This window comes from Eurytemora carolleeae, unplaced genomic scaffold (assembly GCF_000591075.1).
Source record: "Eurytemora carolleeae unplaced genomic scaffold, Eaff_2.0 scaffold553, whole genome shotgun sequence".
NCBI lineage: Eukaryota > Metazoa > Arthropoda > Copepoda > Calanoida > Temoridae > Eurytemora > Eurytemora carolleeae.
The window spans coordinates 103,581-130,888 of NW_019396464.1; the positions used below are offsets into that span (position 1 = coordinate 103,581).

At 32.0% G+C, this 27,308-nt stretch overlaps 6 protein-coding genes and 1 long non-coding RNA gene across 9 annotated transcripts in view; all 7 read left to right on the forward strand.

The window, feature by feature from the left end:
* Positions 1 to 1,554, forward strand: part of LOC111703760 (39S ribosomal protein L13, mitochondrial) — a gene marked incomplete in the record, with an annotated part of 5,577 nt that extends 4,023 nt beyond the window's left edge. The window contains 4 exon segments of the mRNA XM_023475802.1: positions 168 to 257; positions 772 to 849; positions 1,205 to 1,362; positions 1,522 to 1,554. Of these exon segments, the coding sequence (XP_023331570.1) occupies positions 168 to 257; positions 772 to 849; positions 1,205 to 1,360 (324 nt within the window).
* Positions 1,528 to 3,617, forward strand: LOC111703764 (uncharacterized). Its single transcript, XM_023475806.1, has 4 exons — positions 1,528 to 1,587; positions 2,176 to 2,373; positions 3,062 to 3,120; positions 3,522 to 3,617. Exons 1-4 carry the CDS (start codon positions 1,560 to 1,562, stop codon positions 3,615 to 3,617), a joined length of 381 nt encoding a protein of 126 aa, XP_023331574.1. The 5' UTR covers positions 1,528 to 1,559.
* A 6,116-nt stretch (positions 3,618 to 9,733) lies between these two features.
* LOC111703774 (uncharacterized) lies at positions 9,734 to 10,073 on the forward strand. The gene is made up of 2 exons (XR_002765682.1): positions 9,734 to 9,800; positions 9,973 to 10,073. It is a non-coding gene; the product is annotated as an uncharacterized LOC111703774 (long non-coding RNA).
* A 2,111-nt stretch (positions 10,074 to 12,184) lies between these two features.
* Positions 12,185 to 17,342, forward strand: LOC111703767 (tRNA 2'-phosphotransferase 1). Its single transcript, XM_023475809.1, has 5 exons — positions 12,185 to 12,374; positions 12,565 to 12,632; positions 12,778 to 12,857; positions 13,156 to 13,199; positions 13,437 to 17,342. Exons 1-5 carry the CDS (start codon positions 12,366 to 12,368, stop codon positions 13,572 to 13,574), a joined length of 339 nt encoding a protein of 112 aa, XP_023331577.1. The 5' UTR covers positions 12,185 to 12,365; the 3' UTR covers positions 13,575 to 17,342.
* A 61-nt stretch (positions 17,343 to 17,403) lies between these two features.
* Positions 17,404 to 22,449, forward strand: LOC111703768 (solute carrier family 25 member 35). 3 transcript variants are annotated; one of them, XM_023475810.1, is made up of 10 exons: positions 17,442 to 17,560; positions 17,703 to 17,770; positions 18,475 to 18,562; positions 18,748 to 18,816; positions 18,981 to 19,047; positions 19,606 to 19,711; positions 20,086 to 20,154; positions 20,277 to 20,329; positions 21,000 to 21,062; positions 22,364 to 22,449. In XM_023475810.1, the coding sequence occupies exons 1-10, from the start codon at positions 17,498 to 17,500 to the stop codon at positions 22,441 to 22,443; spliced, it is 726 nt and encodes a 241-aa protein (XP_023331578.1). In that variant the 5' UTR covers positions 17,442 to 17,497; the 3' UTR covers positions 22,444 to 22,449. The 3 variants fall into 3 exon arrangements, with proteins under 3 accessions (XP_023331579.1, XP_023331580.1, XP_023331578.1); XM_023475811.1 differs by lacking the exon at positions 17,703 to 17,770 and having other exon boundaries at positions 17,404 to 17,560; positions 18,773 to 18,816; XM_023475812.1 differs by lacking the exons at positions 21,000 to 21,062; positions 22,364 to 22,449 and adding an exon at positions 20,437 to 20,459 and having other exon boundaries at positions 17,415 to 17,560.
* Positions 22,450 to 23,802: 1,353 nt separating this feature from the next.
* On the forward strand, positions 23,803 to 25,815 carry LOC111703778 (UPF0729 protein CG18508). The gene is made up of 4 exons (XM_023475823.1): positions 23,803 to 23,897; positions 25,087 to 25,132; positions 25,503 to 25,587; positions 25,656 to 25,815. The coding sequence occupies exons 1-4, from the start codon at positions 23,845 to 23,847 to the stop codon at positions 25,700 to 25,702; spliced, it is 231 nt and encodes a 76-aa protein (XP_023331591.1). The 5' UTR covers positions 23,803 to 23,844; the 3' UTR covers positions 25,703 to 25,815.
* A 9-nt stretch (positions 25,816 to 25,824) lies between these two features.
* LOC111703765 (STE20-related kinase adapter protein alpha) overlaps positions 25,825 to 27,308 on the forward strand; it is a gene marked incomplete at its 3' end in the record, with an annotated part of 5,816 nt that continues 4,332 nt past the window's right edge. The window contains exons 1-4 of the mRNA XM_023475807.1: positions 25,825 to 25,917; positions 26,284 to 26,351; positions 26,478 to 26,545; positions 27,177 to 27,280. Coding sequence (XP_023331575.1) covers positions 25,873 to 25,917; positions 26,284 to 26,351; positions 26,478 to 26,545; positions 27,177 to 27,280 — 285 coding nt within the window. The remainder of the gene's footprint in view (positions 25,918 to 26,283; positions 26,352 to 26,477; positions 26,546 to 27,176; positions 27,281 to 27,308) is intronic.

The window sequence follows — 27,308 nt, forward strand, 5'->3', positions numbered from 1 at the left end:
AATGAATGAATGAATGAATGAATGAATGAATGAATGAATGAATGAATGAATGAATGAATGAATGAATGAATGAATGAATGAATGAATGAATGAATGAAAGGATGAAAGGATGAAAGTATGAATGAATTAAAGGATGAATGAACAAATAAATGAATGAATGAATTCAGGCACATAAGCACTCTGGAGTAACTAATGGTGCACTATGGATTCCTGCCTGGCAACTTCATGATAGAGATCCTACTCTTATACTTTGGAAGGTAGGATTAGAATATCAATATGGTAGGATTAGAAGATCAATATGGTAGGATTAGAAGATCGATATGGTAGGATTAGAAGATCAATATGGTAGGATTAGAAGATCAATATGGTAGGANCAACCAACCAACCAACCAACCAACCAACCAACCAACCAACCAACCAACCAACCAACCAACCAACCAACCAACCAACCAACCAACCAACCAACCAACCAACCAACCAACCAACCAACCAACCAACCAACCAACCAACCAACCAACCAACCAACCAACCAACCAACCAACCAACCAACCAACCAACCAACCAACCAACCAACCAACCAACCAACCAACCAACCAACCAACCAACCAACCAACCAACCAACCAACCAACCAACCAACCAACCAACCAACCAACCAACCAACCAACCAACCAACCAACCAACCAACCAACCAACCAACCAACCAACCAACCAACCAACCAGCCAACCAACCAGCCTACAAACCAAAAATGACATAAATATTTGTATTACAGGCTTGTTATAATAACCTTGAAGGGAATTTAACTCGACCCAAGAATATGGCTAGACTTCATATATTTCCAGAGGACAAGGTACTTTTTTTCATGGTTGTTTATTTTCTTAAAAACTTGGGGTTTTTTCAGATAGGAATAAAATTGGTGAAAATAAATGATTTTAGGGGAGGTGGGCATGTCTTGTTGATGTCTAATTTTTCATTTTTCATGTGGGCATGAAAAAAAAACTTGAAAGAAAACGTGATAATTCGGCAAATAATTGTAAAAATTCAAAATAAAATTTTTTAAATGGGTTTCTAAATAAAGAGGAAAAAATTGATTACTTCAATACAGTCATAAATCAGCCATAAAACTTCAACAAACTTTTTGAATTGAATGAATTTTAAAAAACTAAAATCTTCCTAATATTTTTAAATAATGTTTTGTCCCCTAGGTCCCTGAAGATCTACTGGAGAATATAACAAGTCAGCTTGAGCCCCTAAGACCTGTCCCTGCTACCCTAGCCGACTACTCCCCTGAGCAGCGCGACAAGTTCCCTAAAGTATTCGACTATCCAGAGAAATTTGTGTCGCGCAGTCAGATTGAATAAAGTTGTTTCTCCGCATTCAGTCTTAGACCCGGAGAAGGGATGAATTCATCCGCTTGTATTCAATCGTAGACCTGGAGAAGAGATGAATCCATCCGCTTGTATTTCATCTTAGACCCGGAGAAGGGATTAATCCATCCGCTTGTATTCCAGTTTGAATAAAGTTGTTTAAAATGTTTAAAAATAGATTTTTCAGATAAAAATGGAAGTTGACACCAGAACTGTAACAGGGAGATCAAGATATTTTATGATTTTCAAATAATTTTTTTTAATCCCGTAGATCTGAAAATATGAGTTAAAGTAAACTTCCCCCCCCCCCTTCCTCGTCTCCCCAGTATGAACGCTTTATCTCGATCTCCAATGTCGGCACTATCTAACTTGAGAATTAATGCATGATCCTTCAATTAACGTTATTCCTGCATTAAATAAATTAGTGGAATTAAATTAATTTAAAAATCTGCATAAGAAGGAGATCAATGCTTGATCCCGAGGATCACAACTCAAATGTTCTGAGTCCGAAGTTAAAGAATTTGAGCGGCGGCTCAAATATGGTTGGTTTCACTTAAACTTATATTCAATGTTTCAAGATTTAAGCCGGCGCTCAATTGAAACCGGTTTTTGGCAGAATTAAGATGCGGCTCAAATTCATTAAATTCGGACACTGACTACAGTTTGCATTAGCAATAAAAACTAAGAATTTTCATAAGCGGATTTCTGGCATAGACGAATATTATTATTTTTTTAAACTTTCGAATTAACAACTTAACGTTTTATGTTGTATTTGAAAATTGTATTTTTTCATTGTTATCTGATCTTAGAGGGGGGCAAACCATGTACGGTGGAAGATGGAAATTTTCATACGACTGGTGAAGTTGAATTGCGTACGACAGATGCAGATGAATTGCGTATAACTGTTGGTGAAACGGTTATCCTGCAGAAGTTTAATTATATGAGAACACATGTTCTAAACCCAGGGAAGAACCTGCAGCTAGGGAGGGATATTGTCAACCTATCAGGTAGATTCCGTAATCTATTATATGTTTCTATAGCACTCCCCCACCCCTNAGTAGTAATTTCAGGTGACCCTTCATTTTTAGATTGGTATGTTCAATTTACAACCTTTATTTGACCAACAATGTGGATTGTGGAAGACATCCCTTTCTAGTTTGACCAGTGTTAAATTTCGACTATTTCCCATTATCGTTGTGACGCGGAAATGCGACTATCAATTAGAAGTCATTGAAAACTTTGATTTACAGTCTCTTTAAATATTCTTTTATTAATGGTGTAATTTTAGTTGTTAATAAAAAAAAAATAATATATACTACGGGGATAAACAGAAAACTCTGGAATAGGAAGACGACTTTTCAGCAATACTTATGTGTGTTTTTGGTTGTTACAAAGCAAAAAAGTTTTACTAGGCACTTATTAAATCACTAATTAAGTGAAAAATGTCTGTTTTCACTACTGTGCAATTGCTGTGTCCCAAGCATAACTTGAGTCTTAAAATCGTCTTCCTATTGCAAAGTTTTCTAGTTATGACTGTATGTGTTAAAACAATCAATAAATTTTTATCTTACTTGAAATTTCACATATTTGCAAAATTTGCTTCTTTTTTTGACAAAGTATCTGAAAATGGTGTAATTCTTTTACAAAAAAATAAATAATCTTTTTTTTCCATGTAATGTAATGTAAAATCTAAAGGTGTGGTTGGGGAGAAGTATGGAACTACTTTTGAGATGGTTTCAGATCCTGCTAACAAGGTCAGCAAACTTTTTTGTAATATTATACATTGACACCCATAAAACTTTGGAATATGAAGACGACCTTTTTCGAAATCTTCTGTATTTTTGATGTTGTTATTAACTAATAGTTTTACCATTATATAAAAATTAAAAATTTACATTAAATTGCTTAGTTTTTTATTTATACTTTTTGCACAAAAAATTCCAATATTTTCCCCAATTGAGAATGTATATATTACTCTTATTGGCAATGTCTGATCAAGAATAAATGAACATGGCCCGCAGATTTTTTTCAGAAAAAAATCAAACATTTTTTAAATCGGAACAGATATAAATGATTAATGGGTATCATTGTAAATCGGGCATGCCCTCTTGGGAAATTACGACGACAGTCCCTTTCACCATGAATTTGATTCTAGAAAGTATTCCAACTGAAGAAGGCTGATGAAGTTGTAGATTTTGAGTCTTTATTTCTTACAGGTAAACAATATACTAGCGACATTTTCTCATCTTAAATACGTTTGAAATGTGAACTTTTAGTTCCATTTTTTTATAAATCTTTAATAGATGTCTCTGCTGGTTCTTTTTCTGGTCAACCCTAGTATAAAATAGAGAAATAATTGTATTTATTGATTGATTGATTAAATTAGGGTCTACTGAAATTATAATGATGAAGGATGAACGGATTAATGGGTTGATATTAAATTGCAAGATGTTTATTGACTGGCTGATTGGTTGATCTGAAAAATGATTGATGTTTGAATGATTGTGCGAGAGAGGATTTATTTATTAGTTAACTGAATGAATGAATTGGCTAATCTATTGATTGATTGATTGATTGATCAGGTNCGTTTTGACTTTTTAATAACATTGATGAAATGTTGGAACCCCTTGAAACCAGCTAATAGTCCCTTTACAGGTTACTGATGGATATTCTGTATAAAGTAGATCCGGTGAAAATCATGAATTTAAGAATAGATTCACTCTCTCAAATCCTCAACATGGTAAACATACAGAGGTAGCAACTATAACAGGGAATAGTAGTTAAACTATGTGGACTAAGTTAAGCCACTTCTCTTCAATTTAAACCACGAGAAGAGGTTTAACTACGTCTACATAATTCTGCCATATTTGAATTATTTGTTCATGCGTGGCCGATTTTTTAGTAGAAATATTTATTTAGTGGCGGCCGATATTTAAATGGGATTATATCTTTAGTTGTGGCCGATATTGGAATAAGATAATATTTAGTGGGGGCCGATATTTGAATAAGATTATATCTTTGGTTGTGGTCGATTTTTTTTGTAATATAAAAACATGTTACTGGTGGCCGTTTTTTTAATAGAAACATATGTTTAGTGGTGGCCGATATTTGATTTATGAGACGGGTGCACAGGGGCTTGTAGTCGCTGCAATGTTGGAACGACTTGGAGGTAAGATAATAGAGTTTCAAGGTACAAACAGAGTGTCTTATTGGAAGAATGTATTGCGATATTCATTTGAGACTTTGATTTTACAAGTTATATTTTGAAACATTAATTTAAAAGATACAGGGTTTTCCTAATGGGAAGAATAGGAAACATGTCGTTTTGCTTGCAATGTAGTTCGGCATTCACTATTCAGTCGAGACATTTATTTTACAAGTATGATTTAGAAAAATAAGTTTAAAAATGTGGTTTACCTTTTTTGTGCTCTTAATATTACCGGAGATTTTAAGATTTCTGTTCAGATTTCGATTTATTGAAGAAAACTAAACTTGGCTAAATTAACTTAAGTATTCTTTCTGCACCTAATGACATTTTGTTGTGAAACTGTGTCCGAGTTATACAAAACTTGCTTTGTTAGGTTGTGGAACCGGTCAACCCCAAACTACAACACTTAACTCTACGTTGTTGTTGTGTTTATCTAGGTTGTGGGGAGTTGGTCCATATTTATCAAACCGGTCAACCTCAAACTACAGCACTTAACTCTTTTGGTTGTGGCCGATATTGGAATAAGATTATATTTTTAGTGGGGGCCGATATTTGAATAAGATTATATCTTTAGTTGTGGCCGATATTGGAATAAGATTATATTTTTAGTGGGGGCCAATATTTGAATAAGATTATATCTTTGGTTGTGGCCGATATTTGAATAAGATTATATTTTTAGTGGGGGCCGATATTTGAATAAGATTATAAATTAAGTTGTGGCCGTTTTTTTGATAGAGATATTTGATTTATGAGACGGGTGCACAGGGGCTTGTAGTCGCTGCAATGCTGGAACGTATTGGAGGTAAGATAATAGAGATTGAAGTTACAGGCAGAGTGTCTTATTGGAAAAGATACTGAGTTTTCCTAATGGGAAGAATAGGAAACATGTCGTTTTGCTTGCAATGTAGTTCGGCATTCAATATTCAGTCGAGACATTTATTTTGAAAAAAAATACGATTTAAAAAATTAGTTTAAAAATGTGGTTTACCTTTTTTGTGCTCTTAATATTACCGGAGATTTTAAGATTTCTGTTCATATTTCGATTTATTGAAGAAAACCAAACTAAATTAATTTAAGTATTCTTGTGGCACCTAATATGACATTTTGTTGTGTTTCCTAGGTTGTGAATTTTAAATGCCAGTATTTAAATGGAGAGTAATTTAAAATTACGTAATATACAGCCCCCTTAAAGGGACTGTTCAAAGTAAAATGAAAGGGGGTATAGGCTGAAGCCTAAAGATTTTAGGAGTTGATCGCGACCAACATTAGTTCTATCTGATGTCCTTGTCTGAGAAATTTATATAAAACTCCTATTTTGTTGTGCCTTTTTAGGTTGTGGAGAGTTGGTCCATATTTCTCAGACTGGTCAACCCCAAACTACAGCACTTAACTCTATGTTGTTGTTGTGTTTATCTAGGTTGTGGAGAGTTGGTCCATATTTATCAAACTGGTCAACCTCAAACTACAGCACTCAACTCTATGGGTCTACAGAAGGAAAGATCAAATTCAACATTTTATTAAATATTTAATTTAAACTTATTGTTATAATCTGCGACTAGATTTATTAAAAGGCAAAAAGTAGTTGTACTAGGTAGAGAAGGTGGAACTACTGCTCTTTAAATTGTTTTTTTTTTAATTTGAAAGTTCTAACTTGCGCCAAGTTTTCTTCATAATTGGTAGTTTTGTAGATATTTTTGCTGATCCGGATCCATGAAGCTAAAATTATTCTGAATTCCGGATTCGGGATCCTAATTAAGGATTGAGTGGATTATGTTACAAAAAAATGTTGTTTGTTCTGAGCAGAGTGAGCAGTTGAAAACTATAAACATCCAACATCTCAGATCCCTAGGTGAAATAAAACTTGCAAAAAATCATGAAAAATATTTAAATATTGTGTCAAAGAAAAGAAATTATTGCTCTACTTCAAATCTGGATTGCATGAATGATGGGATGTTTTTAAAATTTTGTTTTCGAATTAAATCAAATCTTGTTTACTGGGGCTGATATCGATGAGTCTTGTGAGTCATAAAAGGGAATGTTTGCGAAAAAAGAAGGGAGGTATAAGCTGATATCGAATTCAATTGGATACTAATCTTACTTTTATCTATTGCGTATATAAGAAGAAAATGGTTTAAAAGTCTTATACCCAAGAATGAAGAAGAACGGAGACACAAAAGAGAATGGAGATAAAGAGGAGAATTGTGATAGAGAGGAGAATGGTGGAGAGGTGGTGAAAACATTCAGAATGAATCTAAGGTAATATACTATGAGAACCAGAAAACTATGGAATAGGAAGACGACATTATAGCAATACTTAAGTATATTTGCTGTTATGAAGCAAATAGTTTTACTTATCAACTTAAACAGGTCTGGTTACACTGCACAATTGCTGTGTCTCATGTTCATTTGTCTACTCAAAGTCTTAACTTGAGACTTAATGTCGTCTTCCTATTCCAGAGTTTTCTGGTTATCTCTGTACTATATCCTTCTTTCTGAGAACGAATTTCTTTCATGGATTGTTTACTTTTTTTAAATATGTTTCTAAGGTTAAGGTCCTGAATGATCAAAACCCTTGAGGAAAAAATGCGCAAAATTCCAGATTTGGAATGAAAAATTTAGGAACATATTTGAGCGTTTTTAGTTATAATCCTAAATTCAAAACTCGCGCACTTGAATTTGACAATTATAATAATACTTGGACATTTTACATTAGATTCTATGTTAAGAATATCTATATATAAAGTTGTAATCTCTGTTTGTTTGTCCGATCATAACTTGGTTTTAAGATTCTTAGTTGAGTTGGTCGACTTTAATAGCGAAAAAGTTTCCCGGTGAAATCGTTCAAGTGCGGGTAAACGGCGGGAGTAACTTTTAGTAACCTTGGCAGCGCTGGGTTCCCAAGCTTGTTATTTTTAAAGTTACTAGAAATTCAAGGCGCTTCGCGCCCTTCTTTCTAGCCTTAGAGGGCGCTTCGCGCCCATCTTCTAAATTAATTGTAAACATGTTCTCTTTGTGTACATCGTAAAACTAAACAAAAATAATTCGCGGATTTTTACAAAAAATTTCGCGGATTTTCAAAATTTTAAAAAATTTAATGACGATCGAATTTTGATAGAGACAAATATTTGAAATTTTGATGATTCATAAACCTTCCCTGGGCTCCTAGAGGTCCCACAAAAAATTTGGGCCCGATCGGTTCAGCCGTTTTGACGTTTATGGGATACAAACAAACAAACAAACAGACAAACAGACAGACAGACAGACAAGTCAAATTTATATATAGAAGCATAATTTCAAGTGACCTTCCAAGTTCATACAAAGATGGCAATGCCTAATACTTGATCAACAGTACCCTTAAAAGCTTTGTCTGATCAAGCATGAATTATGATATCAATGTTTGAAGTTTTGTAGACTGATTTTTTTCAATTGTGCTTTTGCTATAAAAGTGACTTGCGCATTTCTACAATAGGGAAAAATAAAGAAATTTTCAGAATAAAATACTTAAATATTAAAAAAACGAAAACATTCATAACATAACATAACATTCTTGATAATTTAAAGGTTTCGTTGGTACTATTGTGAATCAGGTATTGCCATGTTTGTATGGAGGGTCACTTGAAATCACGCTTACAGGCCAAGGGGGGGGGGGAAGCGACCCGTGCCAGTTTTACTGATCCATAGATGACGTCACAAAATGGGATTTGCGGCATGCGCTTACCCCTATGCCGTCCGACCCTCACCCGTTTTGCCTTCTGGCAAAATGTCTTAATTTGTAAAGGTAATTATTTTAAGTCTGAAAATTGTTTTTATTTCTTTAAAACAGCGTCATGCAGACACGAATGGATTAAACCAAAAATTTTGATTTTGAAATATAAATTCTTATAGGATTTATAATGAATTAACTCTTTTTTGATTATAGCATATTCTTTTACTGAATCGCGCGCCATAATGCAAGATTTTTTTTTTGAAGAAATTATTTTTCGAGTAGATTATCGTCAGCTCGTATATACATGTAAGATATCTAGATGCGATAACTACACTCAAATTCTTATTTTAGAATCTAACCGACTCTCTCTCTCTCTAGCCAAAACTCTAGGCTCCAGATACGTCTGTATAAATCAACAGGTTGTACTCAACTAATTTATTTTATATACAGGTGAAATTAAAACTGACCGTTCTGGTCATTAAGGGTCAACATAAAACATGATAAGATAGATAAACGAACATAGATAAATCAGAAATTACTACAAAATACCCGGGGAAAAGGTGATGAGAGTATAGTTTACGAAGCTAACTATCTCTCATTAACTTATCATCTAATATCATCAGCATTGGACTTCGACCTCTCTATTTGGATTTGATCTGCTCCGGGTTTCATCCTGATCTTTCCCCTGGTACCGTTCCACGGCGTGAGGGATAGCAACCCTTGCGGAAAGCCATCGCAACCTCTTGTCCTGTGCTGATCTCGACGGACACATCGAACTTTCAGTCCTCTAACATCGGCATCCCGTCTGCTACAGACTCCTTGTTTTCTTGTTAAGTTCCGCTTGATGTCATTGAAGAGAAACAGATCTTCTCTTGGCAAAGTGTCGCTGTACATCATGGGTTGGAGTTTGCAGTCAGGTATTTGGTAACTCCTTATATTATTTACAAATAAAAATGTGATGTTTACTTTCTTAAATATTTTTGTTAAGTTTTCTTGGTTTTTTTTCAAGATTCTACTCGAAAGGCCACACAACCACATTTTAGGTCATAAACAATTTTCATTATCATCCGAGGTTTCTTAAATACAATTTTTTTCACTGCACTAAAAAAATGCAAATATAACCTTGATCTAACTATAATAAAGGCATGATTTCAAGGGACCTTCCAAGTTCATACAAAGATGGCAATGCCTAATACTTGATCAACAGTACCCTTAAAAGCTTTGTCTGATCAAGTATGAATTAGATATCAATGTTTGAAGTTTTGAAAACTGATTTTTTTCAATTGTGCTTTTGCTATAAAAGTGACTTGTGCATTTCTACAACAGGGAAAAATAAATTTTCAGAATTGAATACTTGAACATAAAAAAACGACAACATCTTGTTCATTATTGATAATTTAAAGGTTTCGTTGGTACTATTGTGAATCAGGACTATCTATCTATCTATCTATATATCTATCCTGTACCTGGCTAAATACATTGGTTCATCTAGACCTTTCTGTTTATACAGTCCTTACAAGGTAGATATATCAATCTAAATATCTAAATATCTATCTATCTAACTATCTATCCATCTATCTATCTATCTATCTATCCTGTACCTGGCTTAATATATATTGGTTCATCTAGACCTTTCTGTGCATACACTATACAGTCCTTACAAGGTATATCTATCTATCTATATGAATCTAGGAACCTCTACTGGAAGCGTATATGCAGATTAAAGAGGCCGGACTAGCTGTGATGGTCAACTTATCAGAAACCTGGCTTAGGAATCATCAAGTCCTACCCCAGGAATACAATCAATCAATTAATCAATCATTGAAAATGCTCTTTTATAATCACTCAAATCCAAAACTGATAAATCAAATCAAGAATTTGGTAACTCCTTATATTATTTACAAATAAAAATGTGATGTTTACTTTCTTAAATATTTTTGTTAAGTTTTCTTGGTTTTTTTTCAAGATTCTTCTCGAAAGGCCACACAACCACAGTTTAGGTCATAAACAATTTTCATTCAAGGTTTCTTAAATACAATTTTTTTCACTGCCCTAAAAAAATGCAAATATAACCTTTAGCAAACATTTAGAAATGTAATATACTAGCCTTATAGGGCGCTTCGCACCCATCTTCTAAATTAATTGTGAACATGTTCTCTTTGTGTACATCGTAAAACAAAACAAAAATAGTTCGCGGATTTTCACAAAAGGTGAAATTAAAACTGACCGTACTGGTCATTAAGGGTCAACATAAAACATGATAAGATAGATAAACGAACATAGATAAATCAGAAATTACTACATACATAAATATATTGATAAAGAGTAAATTGCGAAAAACCGCATTTATCTTATGACGTGACGGAAATAGCGCAATGCCGCAAATACGATCTACACCAAAATGTTGATTGATCAGAATTTTTAAAATTATCGTTTATTTCAGTGGGGAAATGTGCTACTTTTACCAACAAAAATATGATGAATAAGTTTATTATATGATGTCTTTATGCTGCATTCGTCTATTAAAACAGGTCCTTTAAGAAACCTTGGATGAAAGTACCAATTTAATTATTTCTTATCTTAGTGATTAAAATTGATTGATTGATTGATATTGTAGAGAACACATCCTACAGTTCTGATGTCGGGGGGCGGTGGATACCTTCTCACCGGAATATTTGTTCAAAACTAAATATTAGAAATTTATATTTTTTCAGATTTAAACATGAATTGATTATTAAAAAATAATAATAATAAGACGATCATTATTCCGTGGAAATCAAGGCCGAGGTCTCAGAAAGAAGTCTCTTCTTGTTTTAAGAATGGCAGAAGCATTTGATCGTGTAAAACTTTCCAAGGGAAGCGCACAGATAAAATTTTGTCATGAAGGGACTAAACATGTAATTGCAACAGACTTTCCATTTTTAGAGTGGATTGTCAGATTAATTTCTTAACTTTGATCTGTCGTATCTTCTGTAGGCATTAGCTTGGTTACTGCGTCATAATGCGGAAAAGAACGGATTCAAATTCTTGGTGAGATGTTTTGTGCCCTTTCTTGCTTTTCGTTTAATTTTTTTTCCAGATAAAAATTTTCCTTTCCAACTGATAATATTAACAATAATTTGTAACACTGAAGTGTTTTTAATTTGCTAATTAAAATGAAATGAATTGATTGTTTGGATCCGGTCAATTCAACATTATTTTCTAGGAGGGAGGATACCTTCCTGTCAAAGATGTCCTCACACATTCACGGTTTAAAGGTATTTTCTAGTTTCTGTTTTACATCAATGAAAGGGACTGTATTTGCAATTTAATTTAATCTGATCATAACTGTGGAACGTTTTTTTAGCTTGAAGTGTTCAATTCTGTTAATTTCTCGATTGTTTCTAAAATCAGAAATATTCATGCAATTTTTGTAGAGAACCCATGAAGGAAATTTATCAGTTTTTAAAACGGATATCTAATTTATTCTTGATCAGACAAAGCTTTTAAGGGTACTGTTGTGATTCGGACATATCAATAGCAATGGAGGGTCACAGGAAATTATGATTACAGTCCTCATTAATGAGTGTAAACTATTCAATGTCAAACTAATCACTATTTTCATTTTTTATATAATTTCATTATATAGTAGTTAAAGTGCCCGGCGTTGCCAAGTTCCCTCTTAGAATTTCAGCTAATTTAGTCCAGCCTTACGGCCAGCTATTGCAAATATATAAATGAGCGAAGAGTTTTATTATATAGATCTTCAATATGCTGCAGAGAACCCTATATAACTATTTAAAAGAAATAATAAAGGGGTGTTAAATCATAAAATGTTAAATTTGTTGGAAATGAAAAGTAAAAAAGCTGAAACATTCTTTATTAATGGTATTTTTATTTAAAATCTAAACTTTAGGGAATATATATATATGAATGTCTTGTTTAATTATATTGATATAATAACTTGTTTAAAACTGTCTAAAAATTGTTAATCTTTGATAGAATAGCCTGATTCTACCGCAGATTATATTCAGACTTATTCATTAAAGTCTTATGTAATTAGGCTTTGTATTTAGGGACACTCAATTAAGAACGTCAGTGTGGAAATGACAGAGGAATGACATTATATAATTTAGAAACTTCATTTAAGTATTGAGTAAGTACCAGATATTGTTGATGATTTAGCATTATTTCCGATATTTCTCAAACAAGTAGTAGGTTGACATTTAATCCTGACTTTAAAGCAATCTTTAAAAAAGTTTCACTGATGAATAATTTCTAATCATGATGTCATGGTTTCTGTAGATAAGTGATGCAGAAGATGTTCCCAAAGCCATTCATGGAACTACATTTAAAGCCTGGCAGTCCATTAGGCAAGGTTTATTCTTATGTTTATTTCTTATTCAAATGTCCAAATTTAAATATAAAATAGTGCTTATTTCCTAGTTAAATTGGTACTTAACCACTTGGACATTCAATGCTGCTTCTGTAAGGTGTAAATTATAAATGTTGTGTTAGGACCCAAGGGTTGAGTAGGATGAACCGTCAGCATATTCACATGTCTGCTGGAGAACCTGGAGACGAAGGGGTTATCTCAGGGAAATATTTTATCCAGATAATAATCCAAAAGTAGACAGTTCTTTTGACAACAGATGTTTTTCATAATTTACCAAGTCTCTGACAGTTCTTTCTCAAAGCCTTTGATTGTTATTTTAAAGGCTCAATAATTCATTAACTTTTTATCTTGCTAATTTCTTGATGTACTAGTCTTTACCAAACTTCATTAATCGATGGGTTTCACAGATTATAATAACAAAGATAACACTGATTAAAACGGGAGAAATCACTAATTAAAATGGGAGAAATGCTTGTCTAAATATTGGTTTTGTACTGTAGGTATGCGGCATCAATCTCAGATCTTCATTTACATTGATGTCAAGGAATATGTCACATCAAGTAACCTCAAAAATATTTGCTTTAGATTTTAAAATAAATTCTTATTTGGAAAATGGCAATNTCTAATGACCTCAAATATCACTTTAAAATGCCATGCCTATAAGTTTCACTGTTCAAACCCAACAAATTATGAACAATTTGCTAGAATCTGCTTAAAATGTTTTTTGCTTTAAAGGTTTTGATTTTAAAGCTTGGTGTTTATGATGTGCTCTATTTAACAGATGTGTCTGGAGGCAGGATTAAAATTCTACCGGTCCAGCAACAATGTGATCCTATCCCCTGGAGATCAGGAGGGTTTCATTAAACCTCAATTCTTTGCAGCTGTAAAGGATACAAAATTAAATAAAATGTTACTTTAAACTGGTGGCATATGAACCATTAACAATACTTTTCAGAAAAAAGTTCAGAAGTAAATGCAATTTATGATGCGATAAAGTGACATAATGTTATGAAATCTTCTTAATGCATACAATTTATGATCTAAAAACTGATACAAATGGAATAGCCAAAGAACTTACAACAACTCAACAAGGAATTAGAGAATGAAGTAAAAAATAGGGAACTTGAAAACATTGGATCTTCTTCAAAAGATAACCAACATAGTAAGAATGTGGATTAATAATGGCATTGAGTTATCAACAACCTCATTCATGAAGAGACAACCTTTTAGAGGCATGATAATGATCTGCTGGAAACTCTGCTGTACAAATTGCTTAGGAAAGAATATTAAAGAGATGGTTTTATTAAAGCATTTGCCATAGGTTGTTAGTATTTGATTACTGAGTAAAAAAACTCAGTCTTCCACTGGCAATTCAGTAGGTATTAAATCTGCACGCTTGACTTTGAATCCCACAAATCCCCAGTTTCTTCTCACTTTACAAAGTTGCTGCCATGAATGACTTTGCAAGATTAATATATAAAATAAATTTACACTGGTCAGGAGGAAACCTTATTTAGTACAACCTTCAACAATGATAATTATTCTCCAATGTTGAGGTATCAGCATAGCATGAAATCTTGTGTTTAAAACTGTTTAGCATCTTTGTTTCATTTTTAAGGTGAGATTGAGAGGTAAGAGTTACACAGCAGATGTCATCCTGTATTTCTAACCATGACTAAATATGTGTTTTTACAGTGTTAACCTTAAACCATTGAAGGATTGTTACTTTATGAAGCATTGCAAGTATTCCATTAAAGAAAGGCCTTTATTGTCCTGTAAAGGCATTGCGTTCAATTCCACTGAATGAGTGCTGTGCTGATGTCAAGTGAGAATCTACCTTGGTATAGCCTCTAATTCCCCTGTTAACTAAAGTATTTTCACCTGGTTAATCTTAAACCACTGAAGGTCAAAGGAGTGTTACTTTATGATAAAGGAAAATCCTGTTGAGGCATAGCATGTAATTCTACTGAAGGAGTTCTAACAACTGCCATGGGAAAGTCCTGGAGAGACACAGCATGCAATTCTACTGATGTAGTGCTGTAAGATAATAAGATGAAAATCCAGAAGAGGCATAGTGTGTAGTCCACTGAAGAAGGGGCTTTGTGGTCCTGTGAAGGCATGGGGTGTAATTCCACTGAAGTAGTGCTAACTGATGTCAGTTTAAAATCCAGTAGTTAAATAATTTAATTTAATGTAATTCTATTGAAGAAATGCTATCTTAGCAATAATAATGAAAATTCTGCTTAGACTTTGATTCTATTAAAGATTCTAAAAGATAGTGAGATGAAACCCCAGTAATTCCACTGAAGTAGAGCTTACTAATGTAAGTTGATGAAAATCTAGCAGTTATATAATTTATTATATAATTTTAATTAAATTTGTACTGGTCAGGAGGAAATCTCTTGGAGACATAGCATGTAATTCCACTGAAAAAGTGGTATCTTAGCAATAATAATGAAATTTTGCTTAGACTTTGATTGTATTAAAGAATTTTAAAAAATGGTCAGATGAAACCCTAGTAGAAACATAGTGGTGATTAAGTGAAAATCCCAGTGAAAACAGTTAATGGTAATGTTAAAATCCTGCGGAGGCATTGCATATAACTCCACTGAAGTAGTGCTTACTGATGTCAGGTGAAAATCTGGCAGTTTTATAATTTGATTTATAATTTTAATAATAATAATTAAATTTTGCATAGACTTAGATTTTATTAAAGAATTTAAAAAAATGGTCAGATGAAACCCAAGTAGAAGCATAGTAGTGATTAAGTGAAAATCCCAAGGAAAACAGTTAATGGTAATGTTAAAATCCTGCGGAGGCATTGCATATAACTCCACTAAAGTAGTGCTTACTGATGTCAGGTGAAAATCTGGCAGTTATATAATTTAATTCATAATTTTAATTAAACTTTTACTGGTCAGGAGGAAATCTTATGGAGACATAGCATGTAATTCCACTGAAAAAGTGCTATCTAAGCAATAATAATGAAATTTTGCATAGACTTTGATTTTATTAAAGAATTTTAAAAATGGTCAGATGAAACCCAAGTAGAAGCATAGTGGTGATTAAGTGAAAATCCCACGGAAAACAGTTATTAGAAATGTGAAAATCCTGTGGAGGCATTGCGTGTAATTCCACTGAAGTAGAGCTCACTGATGTCAGTTGATGATAATCTAGCAGTTATATAATTTATTATATAATTTTAATTTAATTTTTACTGTTCAGGAGGAAATCTTGTGGAGACATAGCATGTAATTCCACTGAAAAAGTGGTATCTTAGCAATAATAATGAAATTTTGCATAGACTTTGATTTTATTAAAGAATTTTGAAAGATGGTCAGCTGAAACCCGAGGAGAAGTGAAAATCCCAAGGAAAACAATTAATGGTAATGTTAAAATCCTGTGGAGGCATTGCGTGTAACTCCACTGAAGTAGTGCTTACTGATGTCAGGTGAAAATCTAGCAGTCATATAGCCTGTAATTCTAAGAACTATTTTTGCAGGTCAACCATTATCCACTGAAGGAGGGTTACTTTATTGTCAAGGCAAAATAATTCTGTAGAGGCAGAGCATTAATTCCAATGAATGAAAATTGATTTATGGTCCAATGAAAATCTAGTAGAGACATAGCATAAATAGTGTAATGCCTGCAAAAAAGGTTACTGATAGATATCAAGTCATTAATAAAAATCTAGGATTCCTCAATTATAAAACTGTTTTATAACCCAATCTCAGAGACATTGAAAATTAATGGTGACAGTATTGAGATTTAACCTTGCCAACTCCTTCAGAAAAACCTCATTCTATTCTGTTGCTGAGAGGATCTAGAAAAAGCTCTATTCTGCTAACTCAGAGAAAAATCACACATCTGTGGAGACCATCAAATATATCTATAATTACATAACTCTTGTGAAATAATCTAAATGTCTAGTTCTTGTGAAAAAGGAAAAAATTCTCAACCACATTTTGTCTTGTTTCCCAATCATTTGATGAAATAACTATAAAAAGTGATAATCCACAGATGTCCATAACCATATCAAAAGTTATGTAGAAATCCAGTTTTTTATGTAATTCCACTGAAAGAGTGCTACCTGTATTAATGATAAGGGAACAAGAAAAGTTTGTTGAGGCTGCTGTATGACAAGTGTTGTTTGCAATTAAGTTGACCGGGCTAACTATATGTTTAATGTGCTTATGATGCTACCTAAATTCAGCCTTTAGAAAATGTTGAAACAGAAGTTCATAAGTTATTCTTACTATGGTACCATCCACTAGATTGTTAATTATTTAATACAAGTAAAAGCTTGGACCTGATTTTTCTAAAGGCACCACTAAAATCTATAAGGATCAAATATTTTATAACTGTTATCTGTAAAAGTTTGCTTTTATTTAACAATTAAAAATTTAATCCTTTAACAAAACCCCAAAAATTATAATTTGTGAAACTTCTCATTTGTTTGTAGTACCTGTTTTACACCCCAAAACCAAGTGGTTGCTCATCACTAAACATTGAGTCAAAAGTTATAATAAAAATCATTTTCTTTGGCTTTTTTAAGATGTTGTTTAAATGTGATCAATGTGGCCTTTTGCTGCTTTCAACTTTCTAGTAATTAGTATTAAACATCCTTTTCTCATTGTGATGGGCGTGTGATATTTTCTTGTGATAAATTCAAACTATTAATTTCAGACTATGTTTTTGTAAAAAAAAAATCTTTAAAAATGGAGATTTTAGCTGGAGATATTAAACATCCTTTTCTCATTGTGATGGGCGTGTGATATTTTCTTGTGATAAATTCAAACTATTAATTTCAGACTATGTTTTCGTAAAAAAAAATCTTTAAAAATGGAGATTTTGGCTGGAGGATTGGCTGCCTCAGGGGCATGTTTGTTTACAAATCCTCTAGAGGTAGGAATTAAAACAAGATTAACAATTATAAAAATAATTATTTTAACAATGACAAATACATCTCACTTATTATTACTAAAGCTATTTGTCTAAAAAAAAGTTATTTTCAAAAATAATTTTTTTTTACAATTTTTGTTTGAAGGTTGTAAAGAATCGGTTACAATTACAGGGGGAACTTAAAGCCAGGGGGAATTATGCTCAGACATATAGGTATTGATATTTATTTTCATTTGTTAGTCCAGAGCTCTGATAGCTGTCCAGAGTTACTTTCTGTTGTTTTGCTATTTTTCTGTTTTTTTTTTGTATTTTTTCTTCTGTATTAAGAATATCCTAAGGCTTTTATGTTTTACACATGGGAAGTATTGTTTTCAGGTTTCCGTCCAAACCCTTACTGTTTTATTTTGTGGGATTGATTTAAATGGATCTTGAAGGCTAAAATTTTTACCCACCCTAAATTGTTATGTGTTTTGTGTTCATGTGAATTAATTCCTCCTTGTAACAGATATTTTCCCTCTTTCTTACTTTACATAATACACAGATATGATGTAATTTCTTTTATATGGCTTCATTTGCAGTTCAGCTCTCATAAACCTTACGGTACTACATAAAAGAAATTTCTCCAAACTTATTGTTTTTAAGGAAGGTGTTACTGTAGGATTTGTTTAGCTTTTGTGCTTAGCATGACTAAGTTTCAGATTCACCTCCCAAATATTCTTGCTCTACCAACCCCTTTTTATGGACTTATAAGTTTAAACTGACTAAACTAGAATCGCCATGACCAGTAATCACACTTGGAAGTGGCTACCTTTTTTTTTTAACAATCTTATATCCTTAAATTATTTTCACATTTTATAATGATTCAAGTTTAAAGTCTGCCAACACTTGAATGTGTGCACATTAATTACTATTGATAGGGGTCCCTTCCATGGTCTATATGTACTGGCTCGTACAGATGGAATTCTAGCTCTTCAATCTGGCCTGGTTCCAGCCTGCCTTTACCAAGTAAGAAAACCCTTCAGACATTATCCAACTTTTTTAAAGTATTGTTTGTTACCATTTAAAGATGTTTACTTATTCATTCTTTCATTCATTCATACTGAAACCTTCATTTATTAATGTAAATAATATAATGATTACTTCAATAAGTATTTTATTTGATTTGTTAGATTATTAATTGTACTGTTTAGTTGGTAATGAATGGTTTACGCCTAGGAATCTATGCAGAACTTGAAAACAAAGGCTGTTTAACCAACAAGGAAAGATTTAATCTTAATTAGATTAAAAAAAATAAAATAATTAAGGTGGGGGGTGAATATTTTTTAGATAAAAAAATAGTAGTTAGAACAAATAATGGTGATCTGGGAATTCAACCCTGAGGAAAGGAATTTTTTATTATTCTTGAAGATTTTAAACTTCTAAGGAAGGTGAAGTTAGTCTTTCGAGGTCACTAGGCTGTAGTGTTATATCGGGTGTGATTGGAGGATTTGGTAAGTATTAGCATTAGGTGCTTCAAAGAAGTGTTTAGAGAGAGATAAAAATTATTTGATTATGTAATATTTCCAATTCAGATTTACGATGGCTGATTAGTTTATCTATTTATTTACTTTTTTGTTTTTCTTAAAGGGGATGGTGGAGTTGGCACATTTGATGCCTTCATTTTTGGTTCAAATCTTGCAATTTTTTGGCCGCACGCCTAATTAGGGTTCGAAATTCCTAAAATAAAATAAAATTGAATTTTAATGACCTCTAATGACCTCTAATGACCTCTAATGACCTCCACAAATAGAAAATATTTCAACTATGGCTTTATGCATATCAAACGAAAGCTAGGAACCCAGAGAATACAGTAGCAGCAACAAATACAGTGTATGATCTTCTAATGACCTCTTACGACCTCTAATGACCTAAATGACCTCCAAAAATGAAAATGTTTTAACTATGGCTTTATGCATATCAAACGAAAGCTAGAAACCCCAGGAATACAGTTGCAGCAACAAATCCAGTGTTTGACCTTCTAATGACCTCTAACGACCTCTAATGACAAGTTGGATCCCCGATTTTCCTTGTGAAAACCCAGCTTCAAACTTCATCTTCCTCTCAGATTTCTGTAGGAACCCAACACAACCATGAAAACATGCTTAGTGCTTTTAGGTATTTTCTTAGTCCCCTCTGGTTCTCCATTTGTACCTTCTGGCACTTGGTGGCTTCCGTTTTGCAGAAGTATCTTCATGTACAAATGTACTTACTTTGTACACTCTTTAAGAGACTAGTACAGACCCTTGAATATATAGAACTATTCAGGGCTGTAATTAAGAACTGAGTGCCTTTAGGTATTTACTGTGTCCCTTCAATTCTGTCACATTCTTTTTCAATCACAGTCTTAGTTTTTGTAATTATTTTAACCTCTAATTAACAAAGGAGGGTGCATTGAACAAATATATGGTTTATATTTAATCACAATTCTGTATGGTTGATAAAATACTTGATTTGTCAGACCCAAAATACAAACAATTATTTTTTTTTAGAACCATTTACAATGATGGAGGGATTCGTGGTTTATGGCAGGGAGCCTCGTCTTCCATTCCTAGAATTAGGGATTTAATTATATTAATATTGTTACTAATTTCATTAAAATTTAACATTAACAGCATCATTATGTTAATTGGACACCAAAATAAATATTTTCACATGATTGAAATTAATAATATAAATCTAGTATTGGAAGTGCTGCTCAGTTAGTCACATACAGTTACACCCAAGAGAAGCTAGGTATAAAGCCAGGAGTTGAAAATGTTGAATCTTAGAAAAGTAACTCTGGTTGGGGGACCTGATTGGAAAATCTTGATGTGTATCAGTAAATATAGATTACATTTAAGATTCCTGACTGAGAACCTTACTCGGATGGCAGTCTGGGGATCTTTCATGATCATTTTCTAATACTATAACAATAACTTTAAATCATTATCTAAGAAACAATAGATAGATTATGTTTATTTTTTTATTCAACCACATTTTGTTATTTACAAACTTGCTTGTAGCATATCTAGAAAGTGAGCACTGGGTTTCTACAGAAAATAAGTAAAATAATTTCAAAATGAGAATTAATCCAGATGAGAGCTATGAAATCACAAAAAGACTCTTTTGAACCCATAATGTTATAAATCGTATCATATCAATGAGAGCCAGTTCATTCAACCATGGTCTAGAAATGCTAATGCTTTGCAAGGGTAAGTCTGAGTGCACACTGCACAGGCATATAATGATATTGTTCTGAAGATTAGTTATTTTTAAATTATTATAAATGGGTCCCGGCAGTATATGCTGCATGTTGATGCGATGCGCTCGGACTTGGTGGTCTTGGGATCTCCATGCCGGGTTTCCTTTCAAATAAACCCATTCTTTTTTATTTCTTATGGTTTGTATTAAACTCCTTTAATAGATCGGTTGGGCTGGGGGAAGAAAGGAAGCTGGCAAAATAACCTAGTTGGAGCTTTTCTATCAGGTTTGTTGAAAACAACTATTCAATTGGATTAAGAAAGTTAATGTTTACTAATTTATCAATCTTGAAATCAAACCTTACTTAAACTCATAATTGATAAACACCATAAAGGCGTTAATGCCGATGGGTTCTGTTGAATGACGTGGGATGATTCAGTCTATCGTAAAATCCAGAAATAATTTCAAGGATGCTGATGGGGAGGAAAGCTAAAGCTACCAACTTTTCCAGAAACAATTCTGAGTTAAAGCATTTTCCGAAATGTCTTCTTTAAACAAATTATTCTGGGGGTGGAATTAAAATGCCCCCCCCCCCCTGAAAAATATCTTAATTTAATTTTGAGAGAATTTTTATCCCGCATTTTACTCATAATTTAATGATCTTGGATATAAAAAGTTTCTTTTTTTGTTCCGAGGCAAATAAGTAACACTTCATATCGGTAAAGCAGGTTTCCCTTTTTATTTCGCGGATTTTAAGAAAAAAACACACAATATTATTAAACATTAATTGAATAAAGTTATATATCCCTGTCGTGTTATCATTTGGGAAAATATGTATTTTTACTTTTTTGTTTGTTTTCGATTTAAGTTAAAGATTTGTTATCACTCAGTATGTTCCTGTTTAAAATTCTTGAATTTAAACCTTAAACAAACAAATAAAGCAAAAATCCCGGCCAAAAAAACATATTGCCCTGCATGATAATACAAGACAGTTTCATTAATTGATATTACTTACCCCGGTTGGACTTCATACTTCAATCCATAATAATGAAAAACAGGAATTCGACTTTCTAGCTTTTTTAATAGATAGGGAACTTAGTTATTTAGGATTTGTTATATCTTTTGATATTTAGAGTTTGTTAATTAGGGTTTGTTAAATCTGTTGTTATTTAGGATTTGTTATATCTTTTGATATTTAGAGTTTGTTTTATCCCTTGTTATTTAGGGTTTGTTACATCCCCTGTTATTTATAGTATGTTATACCCCTTGTTATTTAGGGTTTGTTATATCCCTTGTTATTTAGGGTTTGTTATATCTCTTGTTATTTAGGGTTTGTTATATCCCTTGTTATTTTGGGTTTGTATATCCCTTGTTATCTAAGGTTTTTATATCCCTTGTTATTTTGGGATTGTTTTATCCCTTGTTATCTAAGGTTTGTTATATCCCTTGTTATTTTAGGTTTGTTATATCCCTTGTAATCTAAGGCTTGTTATATCCCTTATTATTAAGGGTTTGTTACATCCCCTGTTATTTAGAGTTTTTTATATTCTTTGTTAGTTTGGGTTTGTTATATTCCTTGTTATTTAGGGTTTGTGATATCAGTAGTTATCAATCCGTTTGATGTTATCTCTACCCGGTTATACAACCAACCCCGGACCAATAGGTAAATATTCCAGGGGCTATTAGTTCCAAAACTAACTATTGGCCCATTTCTAACACTGAGTGTTAGAAATGGGCCAAATCTGCAAAGTTATCTTTTTCAAGAGTATATATCTTTAAATCCAAGACGAATAGAACAAAATTACACCATATATTTATAAAAAATGGCTAAGACTATATATTGGAACAATAAGTGTCAATTTCAAACTAATAATAAGGTGTGATTCTAGATTTTAGAAATAATTAAGAAGTTAATTTAGTCTTCATAAGATAGTTTTTGTTTTCAGTGATTTATTTTGTAAGTTATGAAAGTGAGTTTTGTTTTGAATTGTGAAGAATTATACTCAAAAAAGAGAAAGTGGGTTTTGTCTCGAAAACGCGACAGTGTTTCAAATTCAGGATATGATTGAAAATGGAAAACCTAACATTGTCTTGAAAACGGTCAAGAGCTTTAATATAAAATGAACTCGTATAATAATTTTGATTTAAAAAAGTTTAAAATTGGGAATTGTTGTCCTCGTCATGTTTAATAAAATGTGAATTATAGTTTTTATTATCGACTTTTACTCTGGATATGGGCCTGGATTCCAAAAACCCAGTCTTTCAATTTGTGCCCATTTCTAACACTCAGTGTTACAAATGAGCCAAGTGTTAGTTTTGGAACTAATNCAAAATGGTCACTTTAGTCTTATCAGTCTCTTTTTATAAATTTTTACTATTTGAATATATTTCTGTTAAAATTCCAGTAAATTTGGAGTTTAGCTTATATCAATATTTAATCAAACCATTAAAAAAATCCTGTTTTGGTGTCCTTCATCTTTCATTCTTTTTTTTTTATTGATTTATTTATTTAATTACCTCTTTTTTAATGCTTACTTTGTTTTAGAATTGGGCCACATAGTTTGATTTGTCTGGTACTGTGGCATCATACAAGAGAGTACATGGGACTAACACAATAGAAGAAGAAAAAATGTATTTATTTGTTTTTGTATCGTTTTGCTGTGGATCAATTTTAGTCAATGTTTTATAGTTCTTAAAAAATATGTAGACTGTGTATAGATATTAATTTTTTTTTTCGGCTGTTCTTTTTGTAAAATTAGGCTTTACTCAGTTGTTTCGACCTCTCTTTAAAAACTTTATTTTACTCAAATTAGCTAAATGTTTATATTTCAGATGTAAGTTTCTGTAAATTTAGGAGGCTTAAGATATATTTAACTTTTTCCTTTAAAAAATTAGATTTTAAAAAATAAGATATTACAGTTTAAACAAATTTTAATGATTTTACATTTATTCTTAAAGAGCATTTTCAGTATCATGAATATGATGTACATTAGCTGACTTAAATCATTGTTATTATTATACAAATTATTTGAATGTTGAAATTGAAAGAAAATTTTCAGAGTTGAAGAATGGTCTGTGTGCCTTGCATAGTTATACCAGTCCTGCTTTGGATTTGGCACAGGTAAACTTTAATAAAGGGAGTGCTAAACGTTTTAGCAGAGGTCAACTTTAATAAAGGGAGTGTTCAACTATTTAGCAGAGGTAAACTTTAATAAAGGGAGTGCTGAACGTTTTAGCAGAGGTAAACTTTAATAAAGGGAGTGTTCAACTATTTAGCAGAGGTAAACTTTAATAAAGGGAGTGCTGAACGTTTTAGCAGAGGTAAACTTTAATAAAGGAAGTGTTCAACTATTTAGCACAGGTAAACTTTAATAAAGGGAGTGTTCAACTATTAAGCAAAGGTAAACTTTAATAAAGGGAGTGCTCAACTATTTAGCAGAGGTAGACTTAAATAAAGGGAGTGTTTAACTATTTAGCAGAGATCAACTTTAATAAAGGGAGTGTTTAACTATTTAGCAGAGGTAAACTTTAATAAAGGGAGTGTTCAACTATTTTGCAGAGGTAGACTTAAATAAAGGGAGTGCTCAACTATTTAGCAGAGGTAAACTTTATTAAAGGGAGTGTTTAACTATTTAGCACAGGTAAACATGGTTAAAGGGAGTGTTCAACTATTTAGCACAGGTAAACTTTAATAAAGGGAGTGTTCAACTATTTAGCACAGGTAATCTTTGTTAAAGGAGTGATCAACTATTTAGCACAGGTAAACTTTAATAAAGGGAGTGTTCAACTATTTATCACAGGTAAACTTTATTAAAGGGAGTGTTCAACTATTTAGCACAGGTAGACTTTAATAAAGGGAGTGTTCAACTATTTAGCACAGGTAAACTTTAATAAAGGGAGTGCTCAACTATTTAGCACAGGTAGACTTTAATAAAGGGAGTGTTCATTTATCTAGCACAGGTAAACTTTAATAAAGAGAGTGTTCAACTATTTAGCACAGGTAGACTTTAATAAAGGGAGTGTTCAACTATTTAGCACAGGTTAACTTTTTTAAAGGGAGTGTTCAACTATTTGGCAGAGTTAAACTTTATTAAAGGAAGTGTTCAATCTTTCGGCACAAGTAAACTTTATTAATGGAAGTGATTGATTAACTATTTAGCACTGATAAACTTTATTAAAAGAAGTGATAATTCATTTAGAAGAGGTAGACCTTATGAAAGGAAGTGTTCAACTATTAAGCACAGTTAGACTTTATCAAAGGAACTGTTCTTTTGTTTACTTTTATTTTTATTTTAACTTTTTTTTTGTAGATTTCTTCAACCGATTGTTCTGAAGTTTTACAACCCTTGGGCCAAGGTAAAAAATAAATAAAAATTTTAAGAAAAAAAAATTTTTAATACCTATTACTTATCCCTCACAATATTGGTAAAACTTACTCATTTCTGATTCATAAAAATGTTTTAAGACATTTTGTATTGAATATTTATTAAAAAATTGTTACTATTTAACTGTTTCAGTGTGCGTCTTAATTCACCTGTCTTATTTAATTATCTATCCATGATGTTTGATTTGATAATATCATTCTCATTAGTTTTATTATTAAATTATCCAAATTTATCCATTTACAATATATTTCTCTATCACGCACTATCTTAAAGGCTATCTTCCAACTATCCATATCTATCTAACTATCCATATCTATCTATCTATCTAACTATCTATCTAGGTTGAAACTACCCCTGTTCCTACGGATTCTGATACTAAATCTGAAGCTAAGTGCCCATTTGCTAAAACAAAGGAAGTTACAGCCGGTGAGTTTTATTAAATATTTTCAATAATTGTTAAAATAAAAAGAAAATAATCTTTGTCCAAATTTCAGATTCTCCTCACGCCACTACTGCCACAGGAGACAAGAAAACTGATTAAACAAATCTTTTCTGTTTAAACATTCGTGATTTTAGTTTGATTGATTGATTCGCACATTGACTATCAGGACTACTGCATCAATTACATTTGTGATTTAGACATTGTGTGTGTGTGTTTAAAAGACGAAACATAGTGATTAGAAAATATTATTTTGTAAAAAATTTGAGAAAATGTCAACATTTAATTCTGTGGATTCTCTGCAATCCCAGTTTCAGGTTAGTTAAAGACTTAATTAGATTTCAAAGAAAAAGACTTATTATGAAAATTAATTAGTAATCTGGACATGGTCCTGTCATTGCCCTAATTTAATTATTATAAAATATTTTGCTCATTTTGAAACACATTTGTTAATTTTCAAACATATTTTTTTATTTTTAAATATGTTTATTTTTTGTCTGTATATTTACATATATTTGTTTAGTTAACATGTTTTTGACACATTGTTGATTGTTTGTTTGTTTATTACCATTTTTGTTAATTCTTTTTTTAAATATTTGTTGTTATGATATTTGTTTGGGATTTTTTTATTCTTTGTTTATTTGAGTAACTCTATGTTTATTTAAATGTTTGTTTGTTTACAGATTGGCAAGCTACTTGGAACAACCGGTTCTCTTGGAGCTTTTGTGCACCTCGCAAAATATAAGAAAAAGTAAAATATTATTTTTACGTATGCTTTATTGTTGAGTATCAAAAGTTTACAAATAACTAATAAAATAGTTTAACTCCAAATTAAAATAAAACTATTTTTGAAAAATAAATGGTATCCCTATTTTAGTGGTAAATGGGTTGCCATCAAAAAATACAATGAAGGTGGACTGGAGGGAACTATTGAGACAAGAGCAGGTCAATATAGTATATTTTATTATGTTATTGATTTATGTAGAATTTTTCATCTTGTTCTGTTGTGAGGTTAAGGGACTATGCACTTACTTGGAAATTAATTGGGAATATGGCACGGGACTAGGATGTTCCAAAAAGGCTGATTTGATTTGATTTGATTTGATTTGATTTGATCTGATTTGATTTGATTTGATTTGATTTGATTTGATTTGATTTGATTTGATTTTGATTTGATTTGATTTGATTTGATTTGATTTGATTTGATTTGATTTGATTTGATTTGATTTGATTTGATTTGATTTGATTTGATTAACGATGGATTTATACTTTTATTGAATTCTGATGGTGATTGAGAAATGATAAGTTGTTTTTAGTTTCTCTGAATTAGTTAAACAATATTGTAAACTAGCTTGGGAACCCAGCATTGGGAGGAAATCTAAACTTTCTGGATATAAGTTACGAACTAAACTAAGAATTGTTAAACCAAGCCTATAACAATCCCATAGTTCTACCGAGTTTCCCAATCAAAGTTTTGGTCAAATCGGTCTTAAGGTTCTTGAGTTATGATTGGACATACAAACACTTCAGACAAACAAAGATTACTACTTAAGATTTTAAAAATATAAATATCTAGAGGAGGATGCCGCGCACTATATTCAGCATGAGGTGACCATGATGAAACTTCTCTGCCACGAGAATATACTCAAGTGTGTTTCATCAATAGTTGTAGATTCTCAGGTATTATAATACATTGTTATCGGATTTA

Bases quoted from the DNA above. Each gene is read 5' to 3' on its own strand.
- LOC111703767 (XM_023475809.1), top strand. The intron at 12,858-13,155 runs GGAAATATTTTA...TTTGTACTGTAG, and splicing joins AGACGAAGGGGTTATCTCAG to GTATGCGGCATCAATCTCAG. The intron at 13,200-13,436 runs GAATATGTCACA...TCTATTTAACAG, and splicing joins TCATTTACATTGATGTCAAG to ATGTGTCTGGAGGCAGGATT.
- LOC111703778 (XM_023475823.1), top strand. From the start codon at position 23,845: ATGGTCTGTGTGCCTTGCATAGTTATACCAGTCCTGCTTTGGATTTGG. The intron at 23,898-25,086 runs GTAAACTTTAAT...TTTTTTTTGTAG, and splicing joins CTGCTTTGGATTTGGCACAG to ATTTCTTCAACCGATTGTTC. The intron at 25,133-25,502 runs GTAAAAAATAAA...CTATCTATCTAG, and splicing joins TTTACAACCCTTGGGCCAAG to GTTGAAACTACCCCTGTTCC.
- LOC111703764 (XM_023475806.1), top strand. From the start codon at position 1,560: ATGGAAGTTGACACCAGAACTGTAACAG. The intron at 2,374-3,061 runs GTAGATTCCGTA...TAAAATCTAAAG, and splicing joins GGATATTGTCAACCTATCAG to GTGTGGTTGGGGAGAAGTAT. The intron at 3,121-3,521 runs GTCAGCAAACTT...ATTTGATTCTAG, and splicing joins TTTCAGATCCTGCTAACAAG to AAAGTATTCCAACTGAAGAA.
- LOC111703768 (XM_023475810.1), top strand. From the start codon at position 17,498: ATGGAGATTTTGGCTGGAGGATTGGCTGCCTCAGGGGCATGTTTGTTT. The intron at 17,561-17,702 runs GTAGGAATTAAA...TTTTGTTTGAAG, and splicing joins TGTTTACAAATCCTCTAGAG to GTTGTAAAGAATCGGTTACA. The intron at 21,063-22,363 runs GTTTGTTGAAAA...CTTGTTATTTAG, and splicing joins AGTTGGAGCTTTTCTATCAG to GGTTTGTGATATCAGTAGTT.